Below are 18,423 nucleotides of genomic sequence, written 5' to 3' on the forward strand. Positions count from 1 at the left end.
GGTGGCGGGGGAGTGATGAAGGACACAAAATAAACTTTTAAGAACGATTTTTTTTTTGTAAAAATAATACAATACCTTTAAAATGAAACCCAGAAAAAAACAATTAACCCAGAAAAAACTGGGGAAAAAACAAACAGTGTCTCTATGTGGAACTGAATATGATAAAACTATAAAAAGCAACTTTAGAACTTAGAAGTGTGACCTGTTATAGATGCGATTACGGTACAGCAGAGCTGTGGTGTTTTATCTGAAGCCTGAAGGTGTTCCACAACCTCTTTATTCTGTTCAGGTCGGAGAGAGAGAAGAAGAGAAAGTCCTTCGTCTCCTGTTACAGTAAAGCTCTCACAAACAATAACCTGCTAACCTGCTAACCGCCAAGCTGCATCTGTTAGACCCCTGGTAGGAATACTGCTGGGGGCGGGGGGGCTTCTCTTTAAATGCCCCCCATCCCAAGACCCACCACCCGCCCCCCAAACACACGCAGATAGACAGATAGATAAACACTTCCCTGTACCGGCCCCGTAATATAGCAGGGCCGGACCCTGAGCTCCGACTGCTTTAATGATCCCGCCCCCCCCCCCCCCCCCCCCCCATCCCACCCCGTTTCCCCTCAATGCAATACTTCAACTGGCCACACAGTGGCAATGCACCCCTTCTGTTTCTGTTCCAGAGGAATGGCAGCCATTTCTGTCCAGGAGGAGGGTTGGACTGTATGAGGCTCCCAGGCTGTCCTGTGTCCGTCAGCCAGGCGAGGAGGAGTCCAACAGTGAGAGAAGTGAGAGCAGGGCAGCCTGTCTCTGGATGACTCTCCCTCCTCTGTTCCCTCCCTCCATTCCTCCCTCCATTCCTTCACGTACCAATGTGCTTCTCACTCTGCCCAACAGCACCTCCGCCGATTCTTGTAGGTTCTTTTGTTTCCTGTTTTTTTTCTTCCAAATGTATATCGAGGATAGGGTAGCACTTAGGGTAGAGGAGGAGGAGGACGAGGAGGAGGAGGAAGGGGGTGGGGGGGTGGTGTGTGTGACCTACTGCAGGTGCTCCTCTCTGATCTCCTCCAGGATGTTGATGAGGCTCTCCAGTCCGAACACGTACCCCCGGTCCGGCCCGTCGTGGACCGTCGGGTCGTCGCGGAAACCCTTAAAGGTGCTGTGGGCAAAGTCTATCATGCGAACGTCCACGCTGGGTGGCGCCGCCGCCACCGGGGGAGGGGGGTCGCGGGAGGAGGGGTCCGAGGGCGGGGGCGGCGGCTGCTCCGGGTGGGGGGAGTGGTGGTCTGCGAGGAGGAGGAGGGGCTGGAGGGTGGAGCTCGGCGGTTGAGAGAGCTGCTGGGAAGGAGTAGAAGAAGGAGGAGGAGGAGGAGGAAGAGGAGGAGGAGGAGGAGGTGGTTTGGGGGGCTCGGACGGTGCCGGCGCCGGCGCTGGTCCCTGTGCGGCGGCTCCCGGCACCGGAGCTCCGGGGGGCGCCTTCTCCGAGGGCGGGTCGGCTGCCGCTTTGAGAGGACGGGTCGCCTCTCCCACCGCCTGCCGACCCCCCTCGCCCCCCTCGGGCCCCTTGCCCTCGTAGATGATGAGCAGGGAGGAGGAGTAGAAGCGGTAGGACTGCCGTCTGTCCAGCACGGCCTTCAGGCTGCGGAGCTTGCGCAGGATGGGCTCGAACAGGTCCTTCCGCAGCCGGGCGCCGTTGTGCATGTACTGGTGCAGCGCCAGGCGGAAGCCGTCGATGGACAGGCCGCGGCCGTAGTACTTGTTCCTGCACAGGTAGTGGCCCGTGTCCATCTGATACACCTGGGAGATAGGGGAGGGGGGGGGGAGAGAGGGAGGGGGATGACAAGAGAAGACAAACAAGGGATGAGTCGATGACCTGATTGGTCACAGAGGAACAATAGCGTTTGGTCAAATGCCTTTCGAAGCTGGTCGTAAACCCAGCTCATTGTGCGAGGCGGCCGTTACTGTCTCCGCATTGTAAACGGGGGATCAATCACCTCCTCCAGTGGCTACCGTTTGTCTCTGGGTAATCTTGTTAGACAACACACGTCCATTCATCTCTCTCTCTCTCTCTCTCTCTCTCTCTCTCTCTCTCTCTCTCTCTCTCTCTCTCTCTCTCTCTCTCTCTCTCTCTCTCTCTCTCTCTAGATCTGAGGGTTTGTCTGAGCCACATAGAGAGCTGTCTGAGCTCTCATAGAGAGAGAGAGAGAGAGAGAGAGAGAGAGAGAGAGAGAGAGAGAGAGAGAGAGAGAGAGAGAGAGAGAGAGAGAGAGGAGATACCTTTCCTAATTCCGTTCCATGTATTACAGTGAGCCCGTCCTCCGTCCCTGGCCAGGTGTGTCTCACCTGCATCCCACAGACTCTCCTCCACTGGCCTCCCTCCCCTGGTCTGCCCTGGTCTCCCCTGGTCTCCCCTGGTCTCCCCTGGTCTGCCCTAGTCTGCCCTGGTCCCTCCCCCTGCCTCCCTTCCCCCGAGGTGTCTCACCTGCATCCCACAGACTCTCCTCCACTGGCCTCCCTCCCCTGGTCTGCCCTGGTCTCCCCTGGTCTCCCCTGGTCTCCCCTGGTCTGCCCTGGTCTGCCCTGGTCCCTCCCCCTGCCTCCCTTCCCCCGAGGTGTCTCACCTGCATCCCACAGACTCTCCTCCACTGGCCTCCCTCCCCTGGTCTGCCCTGGTCTCCCCTGGTCTCCCCTGGTCTGCCCTGGTCTGCCCTGGTCTCCCCTGGTCTCCCCTGGTCTGCCCTGGTCTGCCCTGGTCCCTCCCCCTGCCTCCCTTCCCCCGAGGTGTCTCACCTGCATCCCACAGACGCGGACCCCCAGGGTGGCGGAGGTGCTCTGTTCGCACTTCTTCATCTGGCGCGCCGCCTTCTCCTCGGAGGCGTCGTCGCCGTGCTGCCGTGTGCCCATCTTCAGGTCCAGGATGCACGGGTAGCTGAAGTGGTGCACCACGTTCTCCAGCAGCAGGAATTCTGGGAAGGGGGGCTGTGGTCAAGGAGCCTTTTTTCAAGAAAGGGGAGGATGTTGTCGTTGTGTGTGTGTGTGTGTAAAGGGAGCATTTGGTTTTGATGTTTTGGTTGGATCGCCATTTTGTTTTTGGAACGTGTACAAGGTGTCGGAGACATGGCCTACTCCTCGACAAGACCACACCTTCAACGGGAGGCTCTCTGTCCAAGAGGCTTCTCATTATCGGTGTCGTCTATATGTGTGTGGGGAAACTGGCCTCCATATGCATGAGAAAACAGTCCTGATGCCAAATAACATGTATATTTCTGTTATAATGTCCATTTATAGTTATAATATATGATTATAAAGTGGCAACGGTAGGTATTGGCGTTGTATGACAATGTCTAATTGGTCAATTAGACCACACCCACCCTGTGGTCAATTAGACCACACCCACCATGTGGTCAATTAGACCACACCCACCATGTGGTCAATTAGCCCACACCCACCATGTGGTCAATTAGCCCACACCCACCATGTGGTCAATTAGACCACACCCACCATTTGGTCAATTAGACCACACCCACCACGTGGTCAATTAGCCCACACCCACCATGTGGTCAATTAGCCCACACCCACCATGTGGTCAATTAGCCCACACCCACCATGTGGTCAATTAGCCCACACCCACCACGTGGTCAATTAGACCACAGCCACCACGTGGTCAATTAGACCACACCTACCATGTAGTCAATTAGACCACACCCACCATGTGGTCAATTAGACCACACCCACCATGTGGTCAATTAGACCACACCCACCATGTGTTCACTGTTCAGTGTTGCTGTGGTCGGAGAAGCAGCAGTGGGACACCTCAGACCTTAATGAGTCATGTGGACAACAGCTTAGCGGACACCAGACTCAGTGTTTCCCATTACCTAGGCTGTGGCAACCTGCCATAGTCTAATCCTCCCCCCCCGCGCCCTGATTAACAAAAGACTTGACGAAGGTCCACCCACCAGTCTTATAAGACCCAGTGGGAGACTCTGCCAGACTCATACGACAGAATATAATACCCCAGCAGCTGGCTGGGTGACCCCCTCAGACGCCTACAACCGACTACACGGCCCACCCCCCCCCTTTCCTCTGCTGGATGAGTCACAGCACAATGGTCCTCCTCTGCACCACCAGCAAGCTGTCTCTGTCCTTCAACTCTGTCCTCTGTCCTCCGTCTCTGCCTCTGCCTCTAATACGCCACATCCCTTTGGATTCACACCGTTTGATTTGAACACCACATAAAAACAGCTCAAACGTGCTCAAATGTCTCGATAAAATAAATATCTTTCTAATCCCCCCCCCCCCTCCTCCTTCTCTCTCTCTCTCTCTCTCTCTCTCTGTCTCTTTCACTGGCAAAAGCCGAACAACCCAGGAATGTGCAGGCCAGGCTGAGCGCAGCGGAAAATAAATTCAATCTGCGGCCGTCTCTGGTTTCTACCGCTGTGTGAGGAGGACAATGTTTTCCTTCAAACAGGGGGGACATGGGGGCTCTGGGGCCGCGGCCCGGCTCAGCACTTCAAACAAACAACAAGGCGCTTCCACGGGTCCAGGTGGCGTACGGGGCTGAACTCGAACTTGATCCGAGCGCTTTCAACCAACCGCCTACGCCGCTGGGGTCACCGCCGGGGGGGGGGCCAAGGTGAGGACATCTCGACGCCCAAGTGCACCAGCGTGGGACCTCTGTGTTTTTTAAACTGTTTTGAGTTTCCTGCGGTCAGCGGTTTAAGCAGGAAACATACGGGCCGATTAAACTATCAGATCAGATTAGATGAAACGCACCCGTCCGCAGAGTTCAGGGCACGGCGGGACTGTTGGTGTTAGGAAAGAACAGTCCCTCCTCGCGTTCCTGTTAGCGAACACAGACAGATAGCTGTTACCTTCTAGTTGACATTACTGGCAGGTAGCTGTTACCTTCTAGTTTACATAGCTAACAGATGTTACCTTCTAGTTTACGTAGCTAACAGATGTTACCTTCTAGTTTACACAGCTAACAGATGTTACCTTCTAGTTTCCATAGCTAACAGATGTTACCTTCTAGTTTACACAGCTAACAGATGTTACCTTCTAGTTTACATAGCCAACAGATGTTACCTTCTAGTTTACATCGCTAACAGATGTTACCTTCTAGTTTACATCGCTAACAGATGTTACCTTCTAGTTTACATAGCTAACAGATGTTACCTTCTAGTTTCCATAGCTAACAGATGTTACCTTCTAGTTTACATAGCTAACAGATGTTACCTTCTAGTTTACATAGCTAACAGATGTTACCTTCTAGTTTACATAGCTGTAACCTTGGCCAGGTCTATAATGAGATGAGTTAACCTCTGGTCTGTCTTGTTAGGTAACGTGTAAGTGAGAGGGACGGTCTCATCTAATCAATAAACACCACCTCACCTCGTCATAGTGACATAATGATCAATAAGGAACACATCAGTTCATTATTATCACCGGTGTCAGGGAGGGAATCAATAAGGAAGGTGTCAACTGTCAGATGGGTCAATGGGAGGAGGGGTCTAAAGGTCAATACACCCCAGAGCCTAGATAAGGGGGGGGGGTCTGGGGTTAATACACCCCAGAGCCTAGATTAGGGAGGGGGGGGTCTGACGTCAATACACCCCAGAGCCTAGATTCAACCAAGGCACAAAAACAGGCTCCTTCTATGAACCAATCACCACACCTCAAACCCAAAAACCACCACCCAGACAGACACCCTAAACGCCGACCTGAACTGTTCTCTTCAAACTCTTCTTCAGGCACTTCGATGAATAACACCGAAACGACCCGTGGAACACAGTGCCAGCCAATCAACAAGCCCAGAACGCTGCCCCCTGGGGGGAAGGAAGGATACTGTACAGCTTCCTGTCCTTGGACTCGGAGCGCATGCGGCTGAGCTGCTGCTTGTGGCAGCGGAGGCTCCAGGGGTTGTGGCTGATCTTCTCCGAGCTCAGGCCGCTGTTCCCGTCCAGCATCTGGAAGGGCACGTCCGAGTGGATCTGCAGCTCCAGGCGAGGGCTCTTCAGCTCCTGGAGGCTGGGGGGAGGTGGATGAGGGGATGAGGGGGAGGGGAGGACAGAGGGGGGGGGGGGGACAGGGAGGCTCAATTAGTGCCGGGGGGTGAATGAAGTCGTCCCAAATTGTCAGCGTTCTAGAGTGCCTAAAGGGGCGACTGTATTCACCGAAAGTGACTAAAATGATACTTCATTTTGGAAGTACTGTTGCTAGGTAAATAAATACCATGTTAGAGTTAAAGAGGAAACCTGGGATTCAAACAGCGTGACAATGGCTATATATGAATCATTTAAAAGTCTAAAAATAGGATGTGCTCATCGCAGATTTAGGGCAGAGTACTAGACGATAGACCGCAGCTGTGGATGATAACAGACCTAAAGGTCAGTAGGACAGAACAGACGGTAAAAAGAAGCAAAGAAAAGAGGGTTTTGGTTGTGTGTGATTTCCAGTGATGTGGGGTTGCTCAAAGTGTCTTCTGGCCCTTATCCCTCGGTCTGCATATAGACTAACAACACTTCCTCTGATTATAGCAATCAGATGGTGGGTAAGTATACACACACACTCTCACTCTGCCACACACACACACACACAATTTCAACAAGAGTATTTCCATGTTCCGCCTCCAGGAGGGAGGGACGGACAAACACACACACACCCCTATCGAGAGACACACACACACACACCTATCGAGACACACACCTATCGAGAGACACACACACACACCTATCGAGTCACACACACACACCCCTATCGAGACACACACACACACACCTATCGAGAGACACACACACACACACCTATCGAGACACACACACACACACATATCGAGACACACACACACACATATCGAGACACACACACACACACCTATCGAGAGACACACACACCTATCGAGACACACACACACACACACACACACACACACCGAGACACACACACACATCTATCGAGACACACACACACACACACCTATCGAGACACACACACACCTATCGAGACACACACACACACCCCTATCGAGACACGCACACACACACCTATCGAGACACACACACCTATCGAGAGACACACACACACACACCTATCGAGACACACACACACCTATCGAGACACACACACACACACACCTATCGAGACACACACACACACACACACACCTATCGAGACACACACACACCTATCGAGACACACACACACACCTATCGAGAGACACACACACACACACACCTATCGAGAGACACACACACACACCTATCGAGACACACACACACACCTATCGAGAGACACACACACACCTATCGAGAGACACACACACACACACCTATCGAGACACACACACACACACCTATCGAGACACACACACACACACACACACCTATCGAGACACACACACACCTATCGAGAGACACGCACACACCTATCGAGAGACACACACACACACCTATCGAGAGACACACACACACACACACACACACACCTATCGAGACACACACACCAATCGAGACACACACACACACACACACACACATATCGAGACACACACACACACACACATATCGACATACAAACACCTATCGAGACACACACACACCTATCGAGAGACACACACACACAGACACACACACACACACACGGCCCTGCTCACTTCTCGGAGCTGTCGCTCTCGTGGGCGGGCCGGTCGTCCTTCTCGCTGCTGGAGCGGTGCAGGCTGCGGCGGGAGTGCTTCCTGCGGGGCTGGTCCCTCTCCGGCAGGTCCTGGTGGTCCAGCGCCTCAGGGCTCTCCACGTAGGGGTACGCCACCAGGTTGATGTAGCCGTCCATGTCCCCCTCGAAACACACCAGCACCACCCCTACACACACACACACGCACACACACACACACACACACACACACCACACACACAGAAATGAGAGATGAGACAGGGCTTCGAGGAGCGGTTCTCTCTGGTTCCATTGACAGTGATTAGATGAATGAAGCAGGGAAGCACTCAGCCCACATGAACAACTTCCCCCTCAGAAATGATCAACACTGACATGACAGCAGCCTGGTACAGCAGGGAGGCAGAACACTGCTGGAAGAAGACAGACAGACAGACACAGACATACAGGACAATAGGCAGGCAGACAAACAGACAGAAACAGACTCTGGGAGGCAGAGGTGAGAGTCACAACAGAGTGAGACCTCACACAATACACCACAGGGGAGGAGTGAAGAGAGGTGGATAGGGAGGGAGGGAAAGAGAGACAGAGAGAGAGAAGGAGAGCGACAGAGAGACAGAAAGAGGGGTAGGGAGGGAGGGAGGGAGTGAGTTAGGTTAAGGAGTATGGCCATGCTGCTGACTCCAGATAGAAGCTCTTCGGCCTCCTTATCCTCCATGATGATGTGATCCACCACCGTAGTTAATGAATGGAGACAGACAGCGCTGATGTCACAGACGCCTTGTCCTCCACCAGGGAGTGTGTGTGTGTGTTTATGTGTCTGCCTGAGTGTGACTGTGTCTGTGCACGTCTGTGTGTGTGTGTGTGTGTGTGTGTGTGTGTTCCCTGCGCTGCGGGTGTGTGAGTGTGTGTGTGTGTGTGTGTGTGTTCCCTGCGCTGCGGGTGTGTGAGTGTGTGTGTGTGTGTGTGTGTGTGTGTGTGTGTGTGTGTGAGTGTGTGTGTGTTTCAGTGAAGGACAGGTCTGACCATGTGAAGCAGCAGCAGCAGCGTGTGAAGCCCCTCTAACACAGAGAGACAGGGGTGGTCCTCCTGTCAGGGCTCAGTTTACCCAGCTGCCCCAGGGCCTGTCGTTATCAGGCCTTACTCACACGCAGTGTTCTGGATCCCAGGTGATCCCCCCGCCCCCACCCACCCCCCCTGCCTGAAGACAAGAGGTCAACTTAGCTTGGCACTCAGTAGCAGGAGATCAGGGCTGTTTATGTAACTCAATGTAATGGCTGGCAACATGACACCTCAGACAACGTCACTGTGATGCGTCTCTGTCACAGCGCGGGGCGCACGACTCTTCCAAGAGTTCGACGCAGCATGAATGAGCTGGGTTTACCTCAGAGAGGATGCATTCTACACCACCACAACAACAACAACAACAGACTTCTCTTATACAATCACATCAATCATGTGCTGAAGGACTTGTGAAGAAACCGTAGCTTTGCTCTAACCAGCCTGTCTCTAACCAGCCTGTCTCTGTCTCTAACCAGCCTGTCTCTAACCAGCCTGTCTCTGTCTCTAACCAGCCTGTCTCTAACCAGCCTGTGGAGTGTTCTACTTCCGAACTTTAAGTCAAGTCGTCACATGACACTTATCGCACGAGTAGGCATGTTAACACCGGTGTCCTGGCTAAACTCCCAACCTGGCCTCGTACTATCACGGCCACCTCATGTCTGCTTTCCATTTCATTCATCATCCTCCTCTCCTCTCCTCTCCTCTCCTCTCCTCTCCCCTCCCCTCCCCTCCCCTGCAACTCTTCCCCAGGTCGTAAGATTAACAAATCAAATTAAGTCAAACATGTATAAAGGGGAGGAGAGGGGTCGCGTGGCCAGCTGTCGCACCTGCAGCAGGAGATCAACGCCATGTCACCGACGACCTACAAACCCATCCGACCGCGGCCTGGACAGACCGGGGCGGGAGGGAGGCCAACATTGTTGTTCCCCGAGCCCCATATCTCTCCCCCGTTCCTCCCCCGTCTCCCCCCGACCGCGGCTATTTATACCTTCCGCTGGGTTCATGCATACCTTTCATAGTCTCTCCCCCATTCCTCTCTGCTTGTTGTCATGTGTCAACAATGCCAGCCTCCCTGGCTGTGTGTGTGTGTGTGTGGGGGCAGGCAGGGGGGCTATTTATAGCCTCTGTGCGACCCGCTATGGAGCGGCACAGATTAGAGATGGACAAAAACAACCAAAAAAACGGTGGACCTGCGACCGATACTCCCGCCCTCCCTGCCTGAAATAGGACGCCTGGCGCTGAAGCTGGGGGGTGGGGGGTGGGTGGATGTATTTATTTAGCTTTGATCCGTCTGTGTGCACGTGTGTGAGTTACATACAAACGTGCACATACATGGTGCGGATGGGGGATTCCCAGCCAATGGAAGGCACTCCAGTGGGGGGATATTGACAGGGCTGACAGACAGACAGGCAGGCAGGCAGAGAGACAGACTGACAGACAGACAGACAGGCTAACAGTCAAGCAGAGAGACAGACAGGCAGACAGTCCGACATGCAGAGAGACAGAAAGGCAGAGAGAGGGGGAGACAGAGAGAGAGAGAGAGAGAGAGAGAGAGACACAGAGAGAGAGAGAGAGAGAGACAGCCCAGTAGATCACCAGAACATCCACTCAGTCTCTGCCCAGGCTGTATAATTGCACTCATAAACAACAAGAACGTTGATTACATTTCATTGGCCAAATATTCAATGTACTGTATCCAGTTACACGTGTTCAATGTCATTACTGCCAATGCAAACTCAAAGGCATAAACAAACGCCTTATGCAGAATCATGTAGGAGCGATAGCTCTGACCCACTGGGATATCTGGGCCAGGATTCCTCAAATAAAGCCTTTCACATCCAGGAATGGCCTCATTCAGAGAGAGAGAGAGAGAGAGAGAGAGAGAGAGAGAGAGAGAGAGAGAGAGAGAGAGAGAGAGAGAGAGAGAGAGGGAGGGAGTCAGAGAGAGAAAGAGAGAGACAGGGAGAGGCAGGAAGGGAGGCAGAGAGACCGAGAGGCAGAGAGAGACACAAGGAGACAGGGAGGGAAAGATAGAGAGAGACAGAGAGAGAGAGGACATTCTCTAATTAAAGGACAGACAGGCCGTGTCTTGCAGTCATAACCCACGCCAACGCTTTTCCACTGCAATGCTTTTATTAGCTGTCAAAACCTGTGACCGATGATGCCAGCCTTAACACACATGGGCTCGAGGAGGGCGGTGTGGGGGGGGGGGGGGGGCTAGGGAGAGGGCAAGGGTGGGGCATACTGGTATTACATTAGTGAGTTAGCAACATGGACAGGCTGGTAAACAAGCCAAGGCAACATTCCTCATCAGCTCCAACGTCCTCTATTCCTGACGCACTGGTCTGTCTCACCATCTGACGTCTGTCTCACCATCTGACGTCTGTCTCACCATCTGATGTCTGTCTCACCATCTGATGTCTGTCTCACCATCTGATGTCTGTCTCACCATCTGATGTCTGTCTCACCATCTGACGTCTGTCTCACCATCTGATGTCTCTCACCATCTGATGTCTGTCTCACCATCTGACGTCTGTCTCACCATCTGACGTCTGTCTCACCAACTGATGTCTGTCTCACCATCTGACGTCTGTCTCACCATCTGATGTCTGTCTCACCATCTGATGTCTGTCTCACCATCTGATGTCTGTCTCACCATCTGACGTCTGTCTCACCATCTGACGTCTGTCTCACCATCTGATGTCTGACTCACCAACTGATGTCTGTCTCACCATCTGATGTCTGTCTCACCATCTGATGTCTGTCTCACCATCTGATGTCTGTCTCACCAACCGTCAGGCTAACTAAGTATAGTAGATGTTGTCTGAGTATGGTAGATGTTGTCTGAGTATGGTAGATGTGGTCTGAGTATGGTAGATGTGGTCTGAGTATGGTAGATGTCTGAGTATGGTGGATGTCTGAGTATGGTAGATGTCTGAGTATGGTAGATGTGGTCTGAGTATGGTAGATGTCTGAGTATGGTGGATGTCTGAGTATGGTAGATGTTGTCTGAGTATGGTAGATGTGGTCTGAGTATGGTAGATGTCTGAGTATGGTAGATGTCTGAGTATGGTAGATGTCTGAGTAGGGTGGATGTCTGATAGGGCTTTCACACCGGCAGTTCCGAACGCCGGTTCGCGTTCGCGTACCGAAACCTCCGAACGTTGGCGCTGTCTGGCGAACGAGCCCGCGTTTATACCAGTGTACCGTTCGCCAGACAGCGCCAACGTTCGGAGGTTTCGGTACGCGAACGCGAACCGGCGTTCGGAACTGCCGGTGTGTAAGCCCTATGAGTATGGTAGATGTGGTCTGAGTATGGTAGATGTCTGAGTATGGTAGATGTACGTGTGAGTGTGTGTGTGTGTGTGTGTGTGTGTGTGTGTGTGTGTGTGTGTGTGTGTGCCCTTGTTGCCACAGCAGAGAGAAAACCGTGTGACTAACCACGAGGACGAAAAGCAGAACAGTGGAAGTGGGGCATGTGTTTCCTTTTAAACACTTCTCTCTTACTCTCACTCTCTATCTTCCTCCCTATTGCACCCACCCTCCCTCCCTCCCTCCCTCCCTCTCGTTAATGGCCTGGCTCTGTCCTTGACGGTGGCTGTCTAGTGTCATGGTCTAACATCCTAACATCCTCCCATCCTGTCTGAGCCCCTCCTGGCCCAGGCCCTCCTCCGGCAGGCTGACATGGTGGAATGAGGAACGGTTGATGCGAAATCCTGGTCATGTTATCGTTGGTGTCCGGCATGTTTACAGATAGTTTGTCAAGACTTTTAAGTGGCCGTATTCGCAAATTCACTGATTTCAGAGCGCTCGATGACGTTGAAACCAGAGCGAATTTACGAACGTACCCCTTATTCACCAAAGACGCATACATTATGATGCTTCCTTTTGCAGTCAATCAAAGTACTGTTGCTAGGTAAATACCACATATCACACTTGTGTTCCAAGAATTGAACTGACCTGTCTCTCTCCCTGTCCCTCCTGACCTGTCTCTCTCCCTGTCCCTCCTGACCTGTCTCTCTCCCTGTCCCTCCTGACCTGTCTGTCTCTGTCCCTCCTGACCTGTCTCTCTCCCTGTCCCTCCTGACCTGTCTGTCTCTGTCCCTCCTGACCTGTCTGTCTCTGTCCCTCCTGACCTGTCTCTCTCCCTGTCCCTCCTGACCTGTCTGTCTCTGTCCCTCCTGACCTGTCTCTCTCCCTGTCCCTCCTGACCTGTCTCTCTCCCTGTCCCTCCTGACCTTCCCTGTCCCTCCTGACCTGTCTGTCTCTGTCCCTCCTGACCTGTCTCTCTCCCTGTCCCTCCTGACCTGTCTCTCTCCCTGTCCCTCCTGACCTGTCTGTCTCTGTCCCTCCTGACCTGTCTGTCTCTGTCCCTCCTGACCTGTCTGTCTGTCTGTCCCTCCTGACCTGTCTGTCTGTCTGTCCCTCCTGACCTGTCTCTCTCCCTGTCCCTCCTGACCTGTCTCTCTCCCTGTCCCTCCTGACCTGTCTGTCTCTGTCCCTCCTGACCTGTCTCTCTCCCTGTCCCTCCTGACCTGTCTCTCTCCCTGTCCCTCCTGACCTGTCTGTCTCTGTCCCTCCTGACCTGTCTGTCTCTGTCCCTCCTGACCTGTCTGTCTGTCTGTCTCTGTCCCTCCTGACCTGTCTGTCTGTCTGTCTCTTCCTCCTGACCTGTCTGTCTGTCTGTCTCTTCCTCCTGACCTGTCTGTCTGTCTGTCTCTGTCCCTCCTGACCTGTCTCTCTCTGTCCCTCCTGACCTGTCTGTCTGTCTGTCTCTGTCCCTCCTGACCTGTCTGTCTTCCTCCTGACCTGTCTGTCTGTCTCTTCCTCCTGACCTGTCTGTCTGTCTGTCTCTGTCCCTCCTGACCTGTCTGTCTTCCTCCTGACCTGTCTGTCTGTCTGTCTCTTCCTCCTGACCTGTCTGTCTGTCTCTTCCTCCTGACCTGTCTGTCTGTCTGTCTCTTCCTCCTGACCTGTCTGTCTCTGTCCCTCCTGACCTGTCTGTCTCTTCCTCCTGACCTGTCTGTCTGTCTCTGTCCCTCCTGACCTGTCTGTCTGTCTGTCTGTCTCTTCCTCCTGACCTGTCTGTCTGTCTCTTCCTCCCGACCTGTCTGCCTGTCTGTCTGTCTGTCTCTTCCTCCTGACCTGCCTGTCTGTCTGTCTCTGTCCCTCCTGACCTGTCTCTTCCTCCTGACCTGTCTGTCTGTCTGTCTCTGTCCCTCCTGACCTGTCTGTCTCTTCCTCCTGACCTGTCTGTCTGTCTGTCTCTGTCCCTCCTGACCTGTCTGTCTCTTCCTCCTGACCTGTCTGTCTGTCTCTTCCTCCTGACCTGTCTGTCTGTCTCTTCCTCCTGACCTGTCTGTCTGTCTGTCTCTTCCTCCTGACCTGTCTGTCTGTCTCTGTCCCTCCTGACCTGTCTGTCTGCCTGCCTGTCTGTCTGTCTGTCTCTTCCTCCTGACCTGTCTGCCTGTCTGTCTGTCTGTCTGTCTCTTCCTCCTGACCTGCCTGTCTGTCTGTCTGTCTGTCTCTGTCCCTCCTGACCTGTCTGCCTGCCTGCCTGTCTGTCTCTTCCTCCTGACCTGTCTGTTTGTCTCTGTCCCTCCTGACCTGTCTGTCTGCCTGCCTGCCTGTCTGTCTGTCTGTCTGTCTCTGTCCCTCCTGACCTGTCTGTCTGTCTGTCTCTGACCACTCCTGACCTGTCTCTCTCTCTCACCTTTGTACTCGGGGCTGAACTCCTTCATCTCGGGGGGCAGGGACTCGTAGAAGCGCTGCTCGCGGGCGATGAGGGGCTTGCACACCGTGTGGTCGTCGTAGCGCATCATGCTGGTGTGGCCCCCCACCTGGTGCACAAAGGGCTCCAGGGGCACGCCCCCCGGCCGCCGTGGAGGGGGAGGCTGGGCCAACCCCCCTCCCCCTCCCCCCCCCGCCTGCTGTCCGGCCCCGCCGTGCGGCTTGCCCGTGGCTTCCATGGCGACCGCCGGGGGCGGGCACATGGCGTTGTTGGCGCCGCTGGGGGCATGGGCTCGGGCTCGCAGGCCTCCTGGTGAGCGGGGGGGGGCGGCGGTGGCGCAGGGGGGGGGCGGCTGGGAGCGCACGCTGCCGCCGGGAGGGGGAGGAGCCAGCCCGCCGGCCACGCCCGCCAACCAATCAATCCTCCCGGCTCGACGGGGAGCACTGGGGCACGTCACGCCTGACGCCTCCTGAGGAGGAGGAGGAGGGGGGAGAGAGAGAGAGAGAGAGAGAGAGAGAGAGAGAGAGAGAGAGAGAGAGAGAGAGAGAGAGAGAGAGAGAGAGGAGAAAGATGGAAAGAGTTAGTCACAGGGTACGGTCTCTACCTCCCAGGGTGTTTGTTGGTGGATGAGAAACATTCAAAACTCAAACACACACATGACTTACTTACACGACATCCGTCACACAGAAATGACTGCCTGCCCTGCACAGAACCAACGGCTTTAATACCCCATATCTGCTCATCTCACGGCTCCGCACAGCAGCGCAGCGTTTATTTAATTAGCCTGCTCCTCATCAGCAGAGAGAGAGAGAGACACGCTCCCGTGCGCACACACACGCAGAGACACACACACGCACAGACACACGCACAGACACACACACACACACACACACGATCGATCTCAGACTGGTGTCTGGGACCAGGCGTCACAGTTCTCCTCTCTCCCACCCCACTCTCTTACGGTGTCAGGACCCCCAATCTTCCACCACTCTGCACTCAGACACACACACCAAACAGATATACAGACAGACAGACAGACAGACAGACAGACACACCTCAGTCACTGAGCTCTCTAGTAACAGTAAGTTGCTCTCTCGTCTCCCCTAGTATAGACCAATCTGTCCGCTACATGGCTGGACGGCTAAGCTATGCTGGCTAACTCATAACTAACATAGCGTAGCGGTCCATATGAAGACCCCCCCCCCCCTGCGCTGGATGTCTTAGCTGCGTGCGCCCAGGGATCAGTGTGGGGGGGACAGTGTGTCTGATGTCCTTAGAAGGTTATCAGCCACCAACACGTCACTCACCCATCTGTTGTTGCACTGGCACAGAGGGAGTGGGGGGGTGGAGATTGAGAGTGTGTGTATGTGTGTGAGAGAGAGAAAGAGAGAGAGAGAGAGAGAGAGAGAGAGAGAGAGAGATAGAGAGCAAGAAAGAGAGGGGGGGTGACAGAGAAAGTCAGAGAGGCTTAATTGAGTGATTGATCTTTGCCGTATGCAGAGTTGCGTTCCAAGAATTTCCTATTAGGCCTGAATGTGGTGCCGTGAGTGTGTGTGAGAGTGTGTGTTAAGTGTGTTTGAGTGAGTGAGTGATAGACAGGGGGGGTCTACCAGGCAGACGGGGGGGGGTCTCATGTCCACAGTCACAGCCCCCCCAGGGGAGATAGGGGCCTCTTGCATTCCACACACCTGCCCATACAATTCCTCTTCTTGACATACATCCATCCACCCCCCCCCCCACCATCTAACCCCCTCAACACTAGGGGTGTAACGGTACGCAAAAACTTCGGTTTGGTACGTATAGGCAGCTTTGGTCTGATCCACCTTGTCTTTGTCCATCATCATTGTAGGTAACTGAGAAACCGTCGTTTTCCCAAACAGGAGATTTAAGGGAAGCTGGAGGAACTTCAAGCTCTAGTTTATCTGCGTTCGCCATCACGCCTTCTAAATGACTAACAAATCAATCTCTCTGTGGCATGTGTGCGCATGCGTACTAGCTGAGATTACTTACCCAAAAAGTGCAGTGGGTAAAAGAACGCTGCATTCGTTTCGAATACGTGTGCCGTTACACCCCTACTCAACACCACCATCTTTACCAGAGGCGCTCAAACACAACAGCAGCACGCACACAAGTACTTTTTTTTTTTTCTTTTACCATTTAGCAGACCAAAAGCGACTTACACTTACAGATTACAGGGGCCGTCTCCCTGGAGTACTTTAGGGCAAAGTGCCTTACTCAAGGGCAGACTAATAGTGGTGTTCTCAGGTGGGATCTGAACTCATTCTGATCACCAGTCCAACTCACTATCCACTAGGCCACCACTACCCAACTACCCGCCACTACCCTGCGCACGCACGCACATATACACACGTACACCAGGTGTCCTGGAAAATGTCATCCCACCTCAAACAGCCTCGGAAAACACGTGACAACATAACCTGACCTGTCAGCCTGCCTGTCTGTCTGTCTCTATGTCTGTCTGTCTGCCCATCCACCCGTCTGTCTGCCTGCTTGCCTGTGTCTGTCTGCCTGCCTGCCTGCCTGCCCAACCGCCTGTCTGTCTGTCGGCCCGTCCACCCGTCTGTCTGTCTGTCTGTCTGTGTGTGTGTGTGTCTGTCTGCCTGTCATGGAAAATGACTTGAAAAGTAGGATTTATGGCTCTGCGGGTTTAATCTGTGGAGAGACAATCAGAGTCCTTATCTTAAACAGCCAATCAGAGTCCTTATCTCAAACAGCCAATCAGAGTCCTTATCTTAAACAGCCAATCAGAGTCCTTATCCCATAAACAGACAGGCCACCTGAGTCACGCCTGGATTACAGACGCTGTGACATTGAAGACGTCACCTCCTCTCCTCCACTCTATCCTCCCCTCTTCCACTCCTCCTCCTCCTCTCTCCTCTACTCTATCGTATTGTCCTCTCCACACCTCCTCCTCTCTTCTTCTCCTCCTCTCCTCTCCCCTCTAGTCTAGTCCATTCTATTCACCTCCTCCTCCCTTCTTCTTCTCCTCCTCCTCCTCTCCCCTCTATTCTATCCTTCTATTCTCCTCCTCCTCCACTCCTCTTCTCCTCTGAAACCTGAGCTCTCTGAGCGATGTAGTTTATGTCATGACTGTGTTTCATGAGCCGTAACAGACGTTAATTAGAAGTGTTCATTTTCAGATTCTGACTAAGGTTCGCTGGGAGGCTGATCAGACACCTCTGGGAGATCCCTCCCCGCCTCGGACTTCACACACCAGGCGGCCTAATGAAGTAATTTACAACAAGCAACAGATCGCTCAACATGAAACACTTACCACCAATATGCATCTACTAATTTACACACAGCAGGGAGCGGGGGGGGGGGGAGACTATAGGGAGGGGGGGGGTAAATGAAATTGAATGGAAAACAACAACTGCAGGATGTATGTGGGAGGGAGCTGGAGGTGTAATTAAGTAACAGAGAGGGTTCTGGGAGGGTTCTGGAAGGTTCTGGCCTTCACTGATTCTCAGGATAATTGAATGAAACAGACACACGCCTGGTAAACACACAGGAGGAGAGGGAGGCAGGCTGCTGCTGTAAACACAGCAGTGTGACGTTAAACAAGAGGAGGCGTGGGTGGGTCTGTCTGTCTGTCTGTCTGTCCGTCCCTCTGTCTGTCTGCCTGTCTGTCTACCCCTCTGTCTGTCTACCCCTCTGCCTGTCTACCCCTCTGCCTGTCTACCCCTCTGCCTGTCTACCCCTCTGCCTGTCTACCCCTCTGCCTGTCTACCCCTCTGCCTGTCTACCCCTCTGCCTGTCTACCCCTCTGCCTGTCTACCCCTCTGCCTGTCTACCCCTCTGCCTGTCTACCCCTCTGCCTGTCTACCCCTCTGCCTGTCTGTCTGTCCCTACATGGTGAGGCAGCTGCTCATACACAAGGCACCAGACTGAAGGTTAGATCAACATAGTACAGTACCAGCACTATGTGTGTGTGTGTGTGTGTGTGTATCCCTG

General features: G+C 53.6%; 1 protein-coding gene across 1 annotated transcript; it reads right to left on the bottom strand.

Moving 5' to 3' along the window:
* Positions 1-1,025: 1,025 nt before the first annotated feature.
* On the bottom strand, positions 1,026-16,289 carry ip6k1 (inositol hexakisphosphate kinase 1; the record flags this gene model as incomplete). Its single annotated transcript, XM_080545831.1, has 8 exons — positions 1,026-1,274; positions 1,446-1,784; positions 2,778-2,953; positions 5,836-6,017; positions 7,642-7,846; positions 14,431-14,917; positions 15,756-15,770; positions 16,197-16,289. The coding sequence occupies 8 exons, from the start codon at positions 16,287-16,289 to the stop codon at positions 1,026-1,028; spliced, it is 1,746 nt and encodes a 581-aa protein (XP_080401957.1).
* Positions 16,290-18,423: the final 2,134 nt, after the last annotated feature.

This window comes from Nansenia antarctica (assembly GCF_963989245.1).
Source record: "Nansenia antarctica genome assembly, chromosome: 15".
Taxonomy (NCBI): domain Eukaryota; kingdom Metazoa; phylum Chordata; class Actinopteri; order Argentiniformes; family Microstomatidae; genus Nansenia; species Nansenia antarctica.